At 46.9% G+C, this 18,476-nt stretch overlaps 1 protein-coding gene across 1 annotated transcript in view; it reads left to right on the top strand.

The window, feature by feature from the left end:
- The window catches only part of znf608 (zinc finger protein 608), a gene marked incomplete at both ends in the record, with an annotated part of 165,340 nt that overhangs the window by 139,038 nt on the left and 7,826 nt on the right, over positions 1-18,476 (top strand). The window contains 4 exons of the mRNA XM_084323162.1: positions 2,865-3,363; positions 8,346-8,506; positions 13,570-13,717; positions 14,551-14,566. Coding sequence (XP_084179288.1) covers positions 2,865-3,363; positions 8,346-8,506; positions 13,570-13,717; positions 14,551-14,566 — 824 coding nt within the window. The remainder of the gene's footprint in view (positions 1-2,864; positions 3,364-8,345; positions 8,507-13,569; positions 13,718-14,550; positions 14,567-18,476) is intronic.

The following is an 18,476-nucleotide window of genomic DNA, read 5'->3' as shown; positions in this document are numbered from 1 at the left end:
GGAGGGAGGGGGGGCAGGTTACATGGAGGAAGGAGGGGGGGACAGGTTACCATGGAGGGAGGAGGGGCAGGTTACATGGAGGGAGGAGGGGGGGCAGGTTACATGGAGGGAGGAGGGGGGCAGGTTACATGGAGGAAGGAGGGGAGGACAGGTTACCATGGAGGGGGGAGGGGGGCAGGTTACATGGAGGAAGGAGGGGAGGACAGGTTACCATGGAGGGAGGGGGGGCAGGTTACATGGAGGGGGGAGGGGGGGCAGGTTACATGGAGGGAGGAGGGGGGCAGGTTACATGGAGGGAGGAGAGGGGCAGGTTACATGGAGGGAGGAGGGGCAGGTTACATGGAGGGAGGAGGGGGGGCAGGTTACATGGAGGGAGGAGGGACAGGTTACATGGAGGGGGAGGGGGCAGGTTACATGGAGGGGGAGGGGGGCAGGTTACATGGAGGGAGGAGGGGCAGGTTACATGGAGGGGGAGGGGGGCAGGTTACATGGAGGGAGGAGGGGGGGCAGGTTACATGGAGGGAGGAGGGGCAGGTTACATGGAGGGAGGAGGGGGGGGGCAGGTTACATGGAGGGAGGAGGGGCAGGTTACATGGAGGGAGGAGGGGCAGGTTACATGGAGGGAGGAGGGGGGCAGGTTACATGGAGGGGGGAGGGGCAGATTACATGGAGGGGGGAGGGGCAGATTACATGGAGGGGGGAGGGGCAGGTTACATGGAGGGAGGAGGGGCAGGTTACATGGAGGGGGGAGGGGCAGGTTACATGGAGGGGGGGCAGGTTACATGGAGGAAGGAGGGGGGGCAGGTTACCATGGAGGGAGGGGGGGGGGGCAGATTACCGCCAAGTATTTTTGGCAAACACAAAGGTGGGGGAGGGGGAGGGTGGCGCGGGGGGGGGGGTGTCAAGGGTGTCACATGTCTTGTTTTACCATTTTGGTTGTAACCTAAATTCTACAGTAAATTTTGGGGGAAAACGCCACATTTTCATGGTTCTCGTCGGCAAAGAGGGATACGCCGTACCCTCAGGAACCCCCCCCCCCCCGTTCCGCCTGATGACCCGTCGCCATTCTCCATCTACATCACAGCCAGAACCATTGACTCTCCTCTTCACCAAACCAACCAACTAACCAAACCACAGACAGTGTTTCCTCTATGTGACCGCAGCAGTGGGTGAGCCGCCTGGGCTGAGCTCACATTTAGCCGCCGCTGCTAAGAGATGACCCCCCCCCTCCTCCAAACTTAAAGGTGCTGTAAGTGGTATAAAGGAAAACTCCAACATTTTGGGAAATTAGCTTACCATCTTCTCCAGGGAGAGACAAGAAGATAGATACCAGTTTCCTCTCTGTGCGTTCAGTAGAAAGCTATCTGGCTGCACGTTAGCCTAGCTTAGCACAATGAATGGAAGCGGACATGACTGGGTAGCCATCGGGAGAGGTGTTAGTTGGACAATGGCTAGGCTACCCGGTCATGTCCGCTTCCATTCATTGTGCTAAGCTAGGCTAACGTGCAGCCAGATAGCTTTCTACTGAACGCACATAGGGGAAACTGGTATCTATCTTCTTGACTCTCTCTGGAGAAGACGGTAAGCTAATTTCCCAAAATGTTGGAGTTTTCCTTTAACACATTGCCCGCCGGGCATTGTACCCATCATTGTACCCAGTCTGCCAGCGCTATAAGTCTATGGAGTGGCTCACCTTCTTTGCAGGGCTATAACTTTTTAAATTGTATTGCTATATTGACATTACTATGGCCCATTCAACATCGATTATCTATCGTTCATGATGTGGGAACGTTATACTTTTTCATTCATACAAAAATACCTTCTAGAATATAAGTATGTTTTTATCGTTTTCTGCAGTAATTCCTAGAACGTGAGTTATAGGCCTAAACGCATATATAGATTATCGATTGCCGTTTCCCCCCTATACACGCTATATTAAAAAATTTAACTGTATATGATCGGTATACGTTATGCTTCATCATGCGTGGAGGAAAGGGGGGGGGGTCGTTTATAATTCCCCGATCATCAGTAACTGCTTTATGTAGTGGATATATTGATCAGATGGTTTGCAAACAAGGAAACTCACAATTGGGTTGAAAATAACGTTAGTGTCCTCTTACCGTGGGTCAAAGAGACTGGCGGTGAAAGATCCCAAGTATACGACGTCGATCGCCTAGGTCCATTTCCGGTTTGTATGTCGCAATAAACGCCGAAATCATATCGATTATTAAGTTTAGAAAGTGATCCATTATGTACATTGTGTCTGTCGGGAGTCATGCAACGATATCTGATGGCCGGATGAATTTAATCGACGCACATCAGCCATATCCTGTAGTCGAGTGTAACTCGCCCGACCATCCACCAGGCGGCGGTATTGAGCCGCCGTTGCCGTCACCTATAGGGTCCAGCTGGAGCGTTGCGGGTGTATATATGAATTATGAATGCCATGGCGAAAAAATTTAATATTGATCTCAATAACGTCAACGCGAATGAATATAACTCATCATTTTTTTTTTATACTATAATATTAGTGTAGCCTAATCTTTATCTGCAACTGTGAAGAAAAACCCCATTGGTTTAAACAGAATGAATAGACACATACAAAATATATATAATTTTTTTTTCTTCAAATATATATATATCTTTTTTTTATTATTAAAAATAAAAAATTCGAACGTTTATTTAGAATTCGAATGCCAACGTAACGAACGAAGGTCAGAACGTTCAAACGTTTGGGCTCAGCCCTAGAACCTTGACCCCCGACCCTCCCACCACTGTTACAGAGGTTCATAGAGGAGACACTGTAACCGACCCACCAACCAACCAAAAAACGACCACCAACACTTTTCCCTGATCGCTCTCAGCCCTCAGACATACCGGCCTGGGCTCACTGCCATGCCCAGAGCAACAAGTACTCTGAGCAGCTTCAGCATCGGCTCCAGGAGGACGAGGAGGAAGAGGAGGACGACGAGGACGGCGAGGACGACGAGGATGAGGAAGAGGACGAGGAGGGAGAGAGGGCGAAGGAGTGGGGGGGAGCCTTGGACCCGGCCGGACCGAAGATGTCCGTCGGAGGGGAGCGAGGAGAGAGAGATCACCTGAAGAAGCCCAGGAGCCACGGGTCGCTGGACCTCCCGCCCGCCCTGGACCCAGAGGACGAGGACCGCGTGGGGGCGCTGGACGACCCGGGCCAGGAGGCCATGGGAACGCTGTCCGACGACTCGCAGAGCGCCAGGGCGGCGGTCTCTCCCCCCATGACCCCCTACATCCAGTACTCCTCCTACCCCCCCTACCTGGCCATGTGTGAGAACAGCGGAAGCTCCTACCGGGGGGTGTCTCCCACCCTGGTCCACAACTACCCCGGTAAGAGACGGTTCACCACCACCACAGTACCACAGGATATCTGTGTTGATCACAGGTTGTCTCCACTTAAAATCAACCTAAGTTGTCTCAACTTTATTCTATTGATTGTGTAGTTAGAAGATGCAGAGTGTAGGGGTCTTGAGGGTGTGTAGTTAGAAGATGCAGAGCGTAGGGGTCTTGAGGATGTGTAGTTAGAAGATGCAGAGCGTAGGGGTCTTGAGGGTGTGTAGTTAGAAGATGCAGAGCGTAGGGGTCTTGAGGGTGTGTAGTTAGAAGATGCAGAGCGTAGGGGTCTTGAGGGTGTGTAGTTAGAAGATGCAGAGCGTAGGGGTCTTGAGGGTGTGTAGTTAGAAGATGCAGAGCGTAGGGTTCTTGAGGGTGTGTAGTTAGAAGATGCAGAGAGTAGGGGTCTTGAGTGTGTGTAGTTAGAAGATGCAGAGAGTAGGGGTCTTGATGGTATGTAGTTAGAAGATGCAGAGCGTAGGGGTCTTGAGGGTGTGTAGTTAGAAGATGCAGAGAGTAGGGGTCTTGAGTGTGTGTAGTTAGAAGATGCAGAGCGGAGGGTCTTGAGGGTGTGTAGTTAGAAGATGCAGAGCGTAGGGGTATTGAGGGTGTGTAGTTAGACGATGCAGAGTGCAGGGGTCTTGAGGGTGTGTAGTTAGAAGATGCAGAGCGTAGGGGTCTTGAGGGTGTGTAGTTAGAAGATGCAGAGCGTAGGGGTCTTGAGTGTGTGTAGTTAGAAGATGCAGAGAGTAGGGGTCTTGATGGTGTGTAGTTAGAAGATGCAGAGAGTAGGGGTCTTGAGGGTGTGTAGTTTTAGAAGATGCAGAGCGTAGGGGTCTTGAGGGTGTGTAGTTTTAGAAGATGCAGAGCGTAGGGGTCTTGAGTGTGTGTAGTTAGAAGATGCAGAGCGTAGGGGTCTTGAGTGTGTGTAGTTAGAAGATGCAGAGAGTAGGGGTCTTGATGGTGTGTAGTTAGAAGATGCAGAGCATAGGGGTCTTGAGGGTGTGTAGTTAGAAGATGCAGAGAGTAGGGGTCTTGAGTGTGTGTAGTTAGAAGATGCAGAGCGGAGGGTCTTGAGGGTGTGTAGTTAGAAGATGCAGAGCGTAGGGGTCTTGAGGGTGTGTAGTTAGAAGATGCAGAGCGTAGGGGTCTTGAGGGTGTGTAGTTAGAAGATGCAGAGCGTAGGGGTATTGAGGGTGTGTAGTTAGACGATGCAGAGTGCAGGGGTCTTGAGGGTGTGTAGTTAGAAGATGCAGAGCGTAGGGGTCTTGAGAGTGTGTAGTTAGAAGATGCAGAGCGTAGGGGTCTTGAGGGTGTGTAGTTAGAAGATGCAGAGCGTAGGGGTCTTGAGGGTGTGTAGTTAGAAGATGTAGAGCGTAGGGGTCTTGAGAGTGTGTAGTTAGAAGATGCAGAGCGTAGGGGTCTTGAGGGTGTGTAGTTAGAAGATGCAGAGCGTAGGGGTCTTGAGGGTGTGTAGTTAGAAGATGCAGAGCGTATGGGGTCTTGAGGTTGTGTAGTTAGAAGATGCAGAGAGTAGGGTCTTGAGGGTGTGTAGTTAGAAGATGCAGAGCGTAGGGGTCTTGAGGGTGTGTAGTTAGAAGATGCAGAGCGTAGGGATCTTGGGGGTGTGTAGTTAGAAGATGCAGAGTGTAGGGGTCTTGAGGGTGTGTAGTTAGAAGATGCAGAGCATAGGGGTCTTGAGGGTGTGTAGTTAGAAGATGCAGAGCGTAGGGGTCTTGAGGGTGTGTAGTAAGAAGATGTAGAGCAGAGGGGTCTTGAGGGTGTGTAGTTAGAAGATGCAGAGTGTAGGGGTCTTGAGGGTGTGTAGTTAGAAGATGCAGAGCGTAGGGGTCTTGAGGGTGTGTAGTTAGAAGATGCAGAGCGTAGGGGTCTTGCAGGTGTGTAGTTAGAAGTTGTAGAGCGTAGAAGTCTTGAGGGTGTGTAGTTAGAAGATGCAGAGCGTAGGTGTCTTGAGGGTGTGTAGTTAGAAGATGCAGAGCGTAGGGGTCTTGAGGGTGTGTAGTTAGAAGATGCAGAGCGTAGGGGTCTTGAAGGTGTGTAGTTAGAAGATGCAGAGCGTAGGGGTCTTGAGGGTGTGTAGTTAGAAGATGCAGAGCGTAGGGGTCTTGAGGGTGTGTAGTTAGAAGATACAGAGCGGAGGGGTCTTGAGGGTGTGTAGTTAGAAGATGCAGAGCGTAGAGGTCTTGAGGGTGTGTAGTTAGAAGATGCAGAGCGTAGGGGTCTTGAGGGTGTGTAGTTAGAAGATGCAGAGCGTAGGGGTCTTGACGGTGTGTAGTTAGAAGTTGTAGAGCGTAGGGGTCTTGAGGGTGTGTAGTTAGAAGATGCAGAGCGGAGGGGTCTTGAGGGTGTGTAGTTAGAAGATGCAGAGCGTAGGGGTCTTGAGGGTGTGTAGTTAGAAGATGCAGAGAGTAGGGGTCTTGAGGGTGTGTAGTTAGAAGATGCAGAGAGTAGGGGTCTTGAGGGTGTGTAGTTAGAAGATGCAGAGAGTAGGGGTCTTGGCGGTGTGTAGTTAGAAGATGTAGAGAGTAGGGGTCTTGAGGTGTGTAGTTAGAAGATGTAGAGCATAGGGGTCTTGAGGGTGTGTAGTTAGTTAGAAGATGCAGAGCGTAGGGGTCTTGAGGTGTGTAGTTAGAAGATGTAGAGCGTAGGGGTCTTGAGGGTGTGTAGTTAGAAGATGCAGAGCGTAGGGGTCTTGGCGTGTGTAGTTAGAAGATGCAGAGCGTAGGGGTCTTGAGGGTGAGTGGTTAGAATATGCAGCAAAATAAAAAAAAGAGGATAAATGCGTTGACACGCCGATATCTATCACTGTAGCAGTTTTCACGTCTCTCTCGTGTGCTGCTACCTCCGTCATGGCGATTTTCTTTTTCTTTGGACAGACCTACTTGTACCACGCGCTTGGTCACTGCTAAAAGACATCAAAGATGACACAAGAATGTAACTGACATAGCCATTTTGGTACGAGTCAAGCCTGTCTGTGTACAGAGAGAGAGAGAGAGAGAGAGAGAGAGAGAGAGAGAGAGAGAGAGAGAGAGAGAGAGAGAGAGAGAGAGAGAGAGAGAGAGAGAGAGAGAGAGAGAGAGAGAGAGAGAGAGACTCTGTCTGACTGACTGACTGGTGTTTTGTTTCACCCCTGAAGGACCTTTGACCCTTGCTCTAGATAGAGTGCTATTTTCTTTTGATTGTATTATAATCTATTTCGGTGGTGGCAAGATAATAAGGTCTTGGAAAAAGGGGACAATGGAAGAAAGGAAGGATGTTGTTGTTGATTCAAGTAGAAGAAGATTATTCTATTGTCAATGTACACAAGGCAATTGAAATGTGTCTTTTTCTGGTCACATTTCCCTCCTAGTTACACATACACACAGTCCTCATACTGTATCTCTCCTAGTTTACACACAGTCCTCATATCTCTCCTAGTTACACACAGTCCTCATATCCCTCCTAGTTACACACAGTCCTCATATCCCTCCTAGTTACACACAGTCCTCATATCGCTCCTAGTTACACACAGTCCTCATATCCCTCCTAGTTACACACAGTCCTCATATTGATTGATTGATTGATTTTTATTGTGGAGTAAAAGACAGCATCCAAGGGATAAAAACATGAGAAAGTGCAAGCACTTATTTCCATCGTGGTCCCTGATTTTGGACATGGACAGACATCATAAAACATAGAGCATCATAATAAAACATAATAAAACAGAGCATCATGATAAAACATAGAGCATCATAATAAAACATAGATCATCATAATAAAAAACACAGCATCATATTAAAACATATAGCAACCCCATAAAAACACTCCCTACCCTTTCCTTCCTAGACGTGGCTATTCTATACTTCACTGGCTAGCCATTTCTTTGTGGCACGTCTAAAACTTCCCCCATATCCCTCCTAGTTACACACAGTCCTCATATCCATCCTAGTTACACACAGTCCTCATATCCATCCTAGTTACACACAGTCCTCATATCCCTCCTAGTTACACACACACAGTCCTCATATCCCTCCTAGTTACACACAGTCCTCATATCCCTACTAGTTACACACAGTCCTCATAGCCCTCCTAGTTACACACAGTCCTCATATCCCTCCTAGTTACACACACACTGTCCTCATATCCCTCCTAGTTACACACAGTCCTCATATCCCTCCTAGTTACACACAGTCCTCATAGCCCTCCTAGTGACACACAGTCCTCACATCCCTCCTAGTGACACAGTCCTCATATCCCTACTAGTTACACACAGTCCTCATAGCCCTCCTAGTTACACACAGTCCTCATATCCCTCCTAGTTACACACAGTCCTCATATCCCTCCTAGTTACACACAGTCCTCATATACCTCCTAGTTACACACAGTCCTCATATCCCTCCTAGTTACACACAGTCCTCATATACCTCCTAGTTACACACAGTCCTCATATCCCTCCTAGTTACACACAGTCCTCATATCCCTCCTAGTTACACACAGTCCTCATATCCCTCCTAGTTACACACAGTCCTCATATCCCTCCTAGTGACACAATGTACAGGTTGCAGGTTAAAAAGAAGGGGGAATATATTCACATAAACTATTATATATTTTTTTATATAATTTAACGACTATTCGAATATTTGAAAAAGATGCTCATCCCTAGTACATCCTGTTGTGTGTGTGTCCGTGTGTGTGTGCGTGTGTGTGTACATGTGTGTGCGTGTGTGTGTGTGTGTGTGTGTGTGTGTGTGTGTGTGTGTGTGTGTGTGTGTGTGTGCGCGTGTGTGTGTGTGTGTGTGTGTGCGTGCGTGTGTGTGTGTGTGTGTGTGTGTGTGTGTGTGTGTGTGTGTGTGTGTGTGTGTGTGTGTGTGTGTGTGTGTGTGTGTGTGTGCGTGCGTGCGTGCGTGTGTGTGTGTGTGTGTGTGTGTGTGTGTGTGTGTGTGTGTGTGTGTGTGTGTGTGTGTGTGTGTGTGTGTCAGGGTTCCACTACCCTCTGTACGGTAAGACGGCTGGGAGGGAGGAGTCCGAGGTGACCCAGTCCAGTCGGGGCGGAGCCGTCAGCAGCAAACAGAACCCGGACTCCACCACCATGGAGCTGCTGCAGCAACACGCCCACCAGTACCACGGCAAGAGCCCCGCGGTGAGTACCTCTCTGGCGCCACCCTGTGGTGAGTCTCTCTCTAGCACCACCCTGTGGTGAGTCTCTCTCTCTAGCACCACCCTGTGGTGAGTCTCTCTCTAGCGCCACCCTGTGGTGAGTCTGAACGGATTTGGTCGGGTGAGGTGGCATTCGAACGGCAAACGAATAGGGCTTTAATATGTTTTTATAAAAAATGCAGACCCGAGCCGCTAGGAGCCGCCAAAGTGCCATGTCGCGCTAGTGGGCAAATCGCCCTAAAGACGGCCCGTTAAATTTGGTTAAAATAATAGAAAATAAGTGGTCTACATGTTAAAATAATAGCTCTACATTCCAACAGCCATCACTAATATAGTGTTTGGTCAGTATCATGGCTCTGCAGTAAACACAAAATATATTTCCTGGTATCCCGTTCTCACTTTATCCAATCAGGAGAGAGGACTCCACAAAAATAAGAAATAAGAACTTTTTTTTTTTTTTTTTTTTTATTGGTCTTTTCCCCCCTCCATTTTCCTCCGATTTTTTCTCCCATCCCAATGTTAGTCGTATGCCAATTCCCAGTCCCTTCCTGGTCGCTGCGCTTTACCCCCCACAGTCAGATCATTTGGGAGAGTGGAGGCTACCACGTGCTTCCTCCGACACACGTCCAGCCAATCACCGCTTCTTTTCACCTGGCAGCGCGGATTCTCATTGAGAGGGCGTAGCGTGTGGGAGGACCACACTATCCCCCTCACGTCCAATCCGCGCTTAGCAGGCGCCCCGACCGAACTGTAGGAGTCGCTGTTTACAACGACCCGGACCCACCCCGCCAGCTTCTCCCACCCTCTGATACAGCCAATTGTATCAGTGCAGACGGCCAGCCAAGCTGGTGACAACCCCGGAGCTGTGAGCTGGATTCGAACAGGCGAACCAAGCTCACAGCTCCGGGGCTGGTGACGAACACAATCTCAGCTCGACCACCTAACCGCCTAATAAGAACTAGTTTTAAGCAAATATGTCCTTGAAACAAGTCAAATAATCTGCCAGTGCAGTAAGGATTTGGGAGACCCGTGTTACTGACCAGACACTCTGCATCAGTGATGTCTGTCAGAATGTAGAGCTACTTAACACTTATTTTAACCAAAAGATACCGCTCACAGCACCTTTAAGATCTAAAAGATACCACTCACAGCACCTTTAAGATCTAAAAGATACCACTCACAGCACCTTTAAGATCTAAAAGATACCACTCACAGCACCTTTAAGATCTAAAAGATACCACTCACAGCACCTTTAAGATCTAAAAGATACCACTCACAGCACCTTTAAGATCTAAAAGATACCACTCACAGCACCTTTAAGATCTAAAAGATACCACTCACAGCACCTTTAAGATCTAAAAGATACCACTCACAGCACCTTTAAGATCTAAAAGATACCACTTACAGCACCTTTAAGATCTAAAAGATACCACTCACAGCACCTTTAAGATCTAAAAGATACCACTTACAGCACCTTTAAGATCTAAAAAATACCACTTACAGCACCTTTAAGATCTAAAAGATACTACTCACAGCACCTTTAAGATCTAAAAGATACCACTTACAGCACCTTTAACGTGCACTCCGTGACACCAGGGCCCTCATTCATCAACGTGTTCTACGCACAGATCTGTGCTTACCCTGTGCGTACGATCATTTCTAAGCAAAGAGTGGGATTCATCAATTTCGATTTGAACTTGACTCCGTGCTTACATCTACGCACAGGTCAGACCAGGCGTACCTGGCGCCCAGTGGTAGAATATATTATTACAACAAGGAAATGAGCTTCTGTGCATAATAACACTGGATGTTCTGTACGAACCGTAGTTCATTATAGTTCATTGTAAAATAGCAACAGTAGTGTAATTATGGTCAAAACCCTATAAATAGCATTTGGAATAATAGATCTTTCTCTCAGAATGAATGCAGCATGGTTTATATAGCGTTATCGGAATATACGGGGTGTAGGCTACTGACTGACTGCGCTCCACGTAGCTTGATTGATTGATTGATTGAAAAGTTTATTAACAGATTGCAGAATGGGTACAGTACAGTACAGCTCAGTACATACAATTGTTAATTGGGGATGCAGACCAACTTTCGTCTTGTTTACATCAGGGTCCCCCATTTTCAATTCATCATAAATCATAAAGCTCAACTCGTTATTATTTTGCGCAGACCGCAGAAACACGTTTTGATTATATTTAAAAGGCTTTACGTTAAACGAAACAAGTGGAATTTCGAAGCTGTAAGCAGAATACAAGTCATATGAATATAGTGTTCTTCCCCCTTTTTACTGTATAAGAAAGAATAGAAAACGCATTGCAATGACACCAGATAGTGGACAGACTATGTATATGATGGGATTCAAGTTCGCGTTTTTGTTGATCATAGGCATGCTGTCAGAGTATGATATCTTCAAACATTCTAGAACATTTGTCGTCACAGATCATGTCCTAATAGAACATAGGCTATGGCATGGATCGTGATATTGTGTGGACTGTAATTATTACTGTACCGGTACCACCCATTGTGACAACAGCCTTGTGAGTCCCGCACACAAACATGATGGAATTCAAGTTCATGTATTGAAAGGCAGGCTACATCATACATGCAGTGAGATTCATTGTTCTTGTATATGCTCTCTATTATTGTTTATATAGGCTACCCAATACTGACATCAAAATAGATTGTAGTATGCCTCTAGAAATCATATGCAGCAGGTAGAAAATTGACGGGAGATCCATCGCGATTTGGAATAAAATTGAGGAGAACTTTAATCCCTAGGTATTAATCAAACAACACGGGAAAAGGCAGTCATATTCCAGCGCGGTCTTTATTAGCCGACAACAAAATAGATGCCTCTAAAAATCATGTAGCCAATCGAACACAACTAATAAAGGCATTCATATTACAGCACGGTTATAATGACACACAACCAACGCCAAACAGTGGTCAACGAACGGTCTTTATTAGTATTTTGAGCTGTCCAGGCAGAATTGCAGCAATGGTCTTAGGGAGCCGTTGATATCTGACATCACCGTTTACAAGTCCGCCTTTTATTTATCCCATAATACGCGATAGTGTCTTCTTGGTTCGACAGCAGTGAACAATCTTCGTGGAGTTTCTCGGAGTTCCGCTCGGGTCAGTCCATTATTTCACATCCCATGGGGGGTGTTTCCTCATTTTCATGACCATATATGGATAATCATGCACGAGCATTGACGGTAGAACAAAGTGGTATTCATCAACCACGGAGGAGCATAGAGCCTGCGTACGCACCGTGTGATGAATCCCGACTTCCCTGTGCGTACACTAGTTCTACATTCCGTGCTTACGTGTGGAAATAGGTCATGTTCTACGCACACATTGATGAATGAGGGCCCAGGGCCCTCATGCATCAACGTGGACGTAGAACTTGACCTACTTCCACACGTAAGCACGGAATGTAGAACTAGCGTACGCACAGGGAAGTCGGCATTCATCACACGTGCGTACGCAGGCTCTATGCCCTGCCGTGGTTGATGAATACCACTTTGTTCTACCGTCAATGCTCGTGCATGATTATCCATATATGGTCATGAAAATGAGGAAACACCCCCCATGGGATGTGAAATAATGGACCGACCCGAGCGGGACTCCGAGAAACTCCACGGAGAATTCACTGCTGTCGAACCAAGAAGACACTATCGCGTATTATGATTTATGGGATAAATAAAAGGCGGACTTGTAAACGGTGATGTCAGATATCAACGGCTCCCTAAGACCATTGCTGCAATTCTGCCTGGACAGCTCAAAATACTAATAAAGACCGTTCGTTGACCACTGTTTGGCGTTGGTTGTGTGTCATTATAACCGTGCTTGTAATATGAATGCCTTTATTAGTTGTGTTCGATTGGCTATATGATTTTTAGATGCATCTATTTTGTTGTCGGCTAATAAAGACCGCGCTGGAATATGACTGCCTTTTCCCGTGTTGTTTGATTAATACCCCATGGATTAAAGTTCTCCTCAATTTTATTCCAAATCGCGATGGATCTCCCGTCAATTTTCTACCTGCTGCATATGATTTCTAGAGGCATACTACAATCTATTTTGACGTCAGTATTGGGTAGCCTATATAAACAATATAATACGAGAGCATATACAAGAACAATGAATCTCACTGCATGTATGATAGCCTGCCTTTCAATACATGAACTTGAATCCCATCATATACATAGTCTGTCCACTATAGTGTCATTGCAATGCGTTTTCTATTCTTTCTTATACAGTAAAAAGGGGGAAGAACACTATATTAATATGACTTGTATTCTGCTTACAGCTTCGAAGTTCCACTTGTTTCGTTTAACGTAAAGCCTTTTAAATATAATCAAAACGTTCCCGTGTTTCTGCGGTCTGCGCAGAATAATAACGAGTTGAGCTTTATGATTTATGATGAATTGAAAATGGGGGACCCTGATGTAAACAAGACGAAAGTTGGTCTGCATCCCCAATTAACAATTGTATGTACTGAGCTGTACTGTACTGTACCCATTCTGCAATCTGTTAATAAACTTTTCAATCAATCAATCAATCAAGCTACGCGGAGCGCAGTCAGTCAGTAGCCTACACCCCGTATATTCCGATAACGCTATATAAACCATGCTGCATTCATTCTGAGAGAAAGATCTATTATTCCAAATGCTATTTATAGGGTTTTGACCATAATTACACTACTGTTGCTATTTTACAATGAACTATAATGAACTACGGTTCGTACAGAACGTGCCAGTGTTATTATGCACAGAAGCTCATTTCCTTGTTGTAATAATATATTCTACCACTGGGCGCTAGGTACGCCAGGTCTGAAAAGTGCGTAGATGTACGCACAAAGTCAAGTTCAAGTTGAAGTTGATGAATCCCACTCTTTGCTTAGAAATGATCGTACGCACGGGGTAAGCACAGATCTGTGCGTAGAACACGTTGATGCATGAGGGCCCAGGACTTTTCACTGTGGCGGCAAAAAAAAAAGTGTGTAAATTCTGTTCCTTTCCCGTCACGCAGCCCGGAGAGAAAGGCTCTCCGGAGGGAGAGAGGGAGGCGGAGAGAGAGAGGAACCACGTGGCGTTCGCCCGGCACCTCCACACGCACCACCACACGCACCTGGGCATGAGCTACAACCTCCTGTCGGGCCAGTACGACATCTACCAAGGTAAAGGAAAACCACGCGGGGCTGGATGTACTGGGTTTACTGGGTTTAGAAAATATTCTTGACCGCAGGGAGACGTCCAGTGAGGATGCTTGCTTCCTGACACAGTGTAGACATGATGCTGCTCGGGCCACGCCCCCAATGCTGACTGGGCCACGCCCCCAATAATCACTGTGTACCCTCAGCTAAAAAGCACCACTACACCACCGCTCAGGAGGTAGAGAGCGGTCGTCCATGTGTGTCTTTTAGCCAGTAGCAATATAATGACAGCAATGGCAGTAGATCTTTATTGTTTGTGCATGTGTGCGTGTGCATGTGTGTGTTATTATAGTGAATATTTATTGACCTTTTTTCCTATGATATAGACTATTTATTGACCTTTTTACCTATGATATAAAGACCATTTATTGACCTTTTTACCTATGATATAAAGACTATTGACCTTTTTACCTATTATATAGAGACTATTTATTGACCTTTTTACATATGACATAGAATATTTATTGACCTTTTTACCTATGACATAGAGACTATTTATCCACTATTTTCCTATGATATAGTGAATATTTATTGACCTTTTTTCCTATGATATAGTGACTATTTATTGACCTTTTTACCTATGATATAGAGACTATTTATTGACCTTTTTACCTATGATATAGAGACTATTTATTGACCTTTTTACCTATGATATAGAGACTATTTATTGACCTTTTTACCTATGATATAGAGACTATTTATTGACCTTTTTACCTATGATATAGAGACTATTTATTGACCTTTTTACCTTAGATATAGAGACTAACGTCTCCGCTGTGTTTTCTTTGTCTCCTCAGAGAACGACGGAAAGAAGTAGCGCCATGTGAGGAGCTCACATGAGGAGCGGCGCGATCTGTCAGACATGAGGAGCGGCACGATCCATCAGACGATCTATCAGACGATCTATCAGACGATCTATCAGACATCAATTCCATGGTGTCGAAATAAGATTTGCCTCCCAGAGAGGCAGAGAAAACCCCTCGTTTCTTATTGACAAGCAACTGTTTTATAACAAACCTCCAAGAAGCAGACTGACTGACAGACAGACAGACAGACAGACAGACAGACAGACAGATGGACAGACAGACAGGTAGACAGACGGACAGACAGACAGACAGACAGGTAGACCGACAGACAGACAGACCGACAGACAGACAGACAGACAGACAGACAGACAGACAGACAGACAGACAGACAGACAGACAGACAGACAGACAGACAGACAGACAGACAGACAGACAGACAGACAGGTAGACAGACGGACAGACAGATGGACAGACAGACAGGTAGACAGACAGGTAGACAGACAGACAGACAGACAGACAGACAGACAGACAGACAGACGGACAGACAGACAGACAGACAGACAGACAGACAGACAGACAGACAGACAGACAGACAGACAGACAGACAGACAGACGGACGGACAGACAGACAGACAGACAGACAGACAGACAGACAGACAGACAGACAGACAGACAGACAGACAGACAGACAGACAGACAGACAGACAGACAGACAGACAGACGGACAGACAGACAGACAGACAGACAGACAGACAGACAGACAGACAGACAGACAGACAGACAGACAGACAGACAGACGGACGGACGGACGGACGGTGGGATTGGGATTACTTTGGGATTACTTTGGAACTGTAATCAGGAATCCCCAATGACCTGGATTATAAAAAAGAAAAAGAAAACAGCAACAACAAAAAAACAACCCTATGACATCACAGGCTCGGCGTGGACGCGTTATTAACTTTATAAATGCACATTTATTGTAGTGTAATATCATATGATTGAATGTACCGATGATGATGACGACGATGATGACGATGATGAAGACGACATACATTATCCCAATGGTGTTGTTTTTATTACGTTTTCATTTCCTTTCAATGGGGAACCGGGGATTATAGGAACCTAAAGAGTATTATTCCGATTAATATGATTATTATTATTATGATTATTATGATTACGATTATTATTACTGAAGTGGTCCTCCTTCCCCCTATACAGTGCTGAGCTACATTTGTATTAATAATCTGTACTTGAGCGTAACCATGTTGATTGTATTGTCTTTGTGTGAGAGTAAACCTGTCACATGTACCTGCCCAGCGCCATGCGGAACACAGTGCTACTGTATATATCCTGTATAGATTCACGGCCAAGCACCAACCTGCTGAGCGTACTGTATGTTTATGTCCATCACCTGTGCAGGTGGGCGAGGCGGTCAAGCGGCCGGATGATGCTTCTCACCTGTGCAGGTGGGCGAGGCGGTCAATCGGCCGGATGATGCTTCTCACCTGTGCAGGCGGGCGAGGCGGTCAAGCGGCCGGATGATGCTTCTCACCTGTGCAGGTGGGCGAGGCGGTCAATCGGCCGGATGATGCTTCTCACCTGTGCAGGTGGGCGGGGCGGTCAAGCGGCCGGATGATACTTCTCACCTGTGCAGGTGGGCGGGGCGGTCAATCGGCCGGATGATGCTTCTCACCTGTGCAGGTGGGCGAGGCGGTCAAGCGGCCGGATGATGCTTCTCACCTGTGCAGGTGGGCGAGGCGGTCAATCGGCCGGATGATGCTTCTCACCTGTGCAGGTGGGCGGGGCGGTCAAGCGGCCGGATGATGCTTCTCACCTGTGCAGGTGGGCGAGGCGGTCAAGCGGAGGGTACACACACTTCACCTGGGCGGCCCCTAGGAGGAATCAACGCAGAGGCCATATGGCTGCTTATACCATGCTTTATCCATTGAGCTGCACAGGGAATGGAACCCCTAACCCTGGCAGTGTTGGTGCCGTGCTCTACCCCATGAGCTACACAGGGAATGGAACCCCTAACCCTGGCCGTGTTGGTGGCATGCTCTACCCCATGAGCTACACATGGAATTGTACCTCTAACCCTTGCAGTGCCAGGGCCATGCTCTGCCCCATAGAGCTCAAATATGGTTATGAATCATGGGGTTCCAAGCTGGAGGGGGGGGGTGTGTGTCTTGAGGTCAGTGTGGCCGGCTGCAGATTAACACCTGTGTCCCGGAAAATCCTAGCGCTGCCCCTGCTCCCATGCATTCTAAAGGGAGACCCAACACACACACAGAGCCCTTAATGGAGAGAGAGTTCGGTCAGGGTTTACTTCTCTAGAACTAAGAATGCCGCTCGCAGATATGTAGCAACGCTCTCCCTGGCCTCACGAGACGTATTGTCTACCATGCAGTTGCAACAAGGTAACCTAGCAGCGGCCACGGAGCGAGGGACTGTGGCTCAAACATGGCCGCCACCTGAGACTGCAGTGGCCTGAAAACCAACCGCATCCCGCCGATTGGGTCTAACTCACACACACACACACAACACCTTACCTTACATAGTATAAATGGTTGTTCTATTACTTGAATATAGTGCTACAAACTCTTGTTTACAAAATGCTGAGTCAACGCTTTAGACCACAGCTCCCCCTGGTGTTCCGCAGTGACAGTGTAACCGGAGAGTATACCGGAAAGGTAACAGCAGCTGGTTCTGTTCGCCCGCCGAGAGGTGCGCCGCTCCACCACCCGACCCCCGTCCGAGTTGCACTTCCGCGTTCAGTTTGCGCGATCTGATTGGCCACTGACGGTTTTTTCAGCGCCAATCGCGCCAGCAGGCTGTTACCCTAACCTTAACCAACTAACCCTAACCTTAACCCTAACCTTAACCAACTAACCCTAACCTTAACCCTAACCTTAACCAACTAACCCTAACCCTAACCTTAACCCTAACCTTAACCAACTTCGAAAGAGAGCGACTTCGAAAGAGTCGCCAAGCTTAACCAGTTTGTTAGGAGTAACGCGATTGGCACTGAGAAAAACGTCAGTGGCCAATCAGATCGCGCAAACCGAACGAGGAAGTGCAACTCCGTTAGGGAAAATATACACGCACATCTACCGGTCGGGGTCGGCGGACCGGATGATTCGGCGCCACATTGAGATAAAGATAATAAGCAGCGGCAGCATGTGAATCGAATATAAATCCATTGTCCAGAGTCGCACCATTCTAGCGGTTTCTAGCGGTTCCTGTGTGACGGCTCATGATTCAGCGTTCATGGTGTTTTGTTTGTACTGTGGAAATGAGGGGGCTTTGGTTTAAAGGGTTTGCCAGTATTGTCATCTTTTGGGAGACACTACTGCTGTCTAATATGGCTGCTTGGTATAATTATATTCAGTTCACTCACCCAGTGTATCCAATTAAACCCTTTCACTAACCACACTACAGAAGGTTAACCTTTCACTAACCACATCACTATGAATTGAAAATGGGGGACCCTGATGTAAACAAGACGAAAGTCTTTCTCTGGTCTGCATCCCCTTAACAATTGTGTGTATTGAGCCGTACTGTATTGTACCCATTCTGCAATCTGTTAAATAAAGTTTTCATTCATTCATTCATTCATTCATTCATTCATTCATTCACACACTACAGACGGTTAACCTTTCACTAACCACACTACAGACGGTTAACCTTTCACTACCACACTACAGACGGGTTAACCGTCTGTAGTGTGGTAGTGAAAGGGTTAACCTTCTGTAGTGTGGTAGTGAAAGGGTTAACCCTTCGGTAGAGTGGTAGTGAAAGGGTTAAGAATATTGAAATCGTATGAAACATGAAATCTGCTGTTGCTTTTTATACTGTATATGCCTTAATTCATATGTTTGGCAATCATGATTAAAGGATGTTTATATATATAGTGCCTG

The sequence above is a fragment of the Notolepis coatsorum genome (assembly GCF_963971535.1).
Source record: "Notolepis coatsorum genome assembly, chromosome: 10".
In the NCBI taxonomy this organism is placed as follows: Eukaryota; Metazoa; Chordata; class Actinopteri; order Aulopiformes; family Paralepididae; genus Notolepis; species Notolepis coatsorum.
Note: the sequence above shows the minus strand (reverse complement) of the source record. Positions and strands in the feature narration are given on the sequence as shown.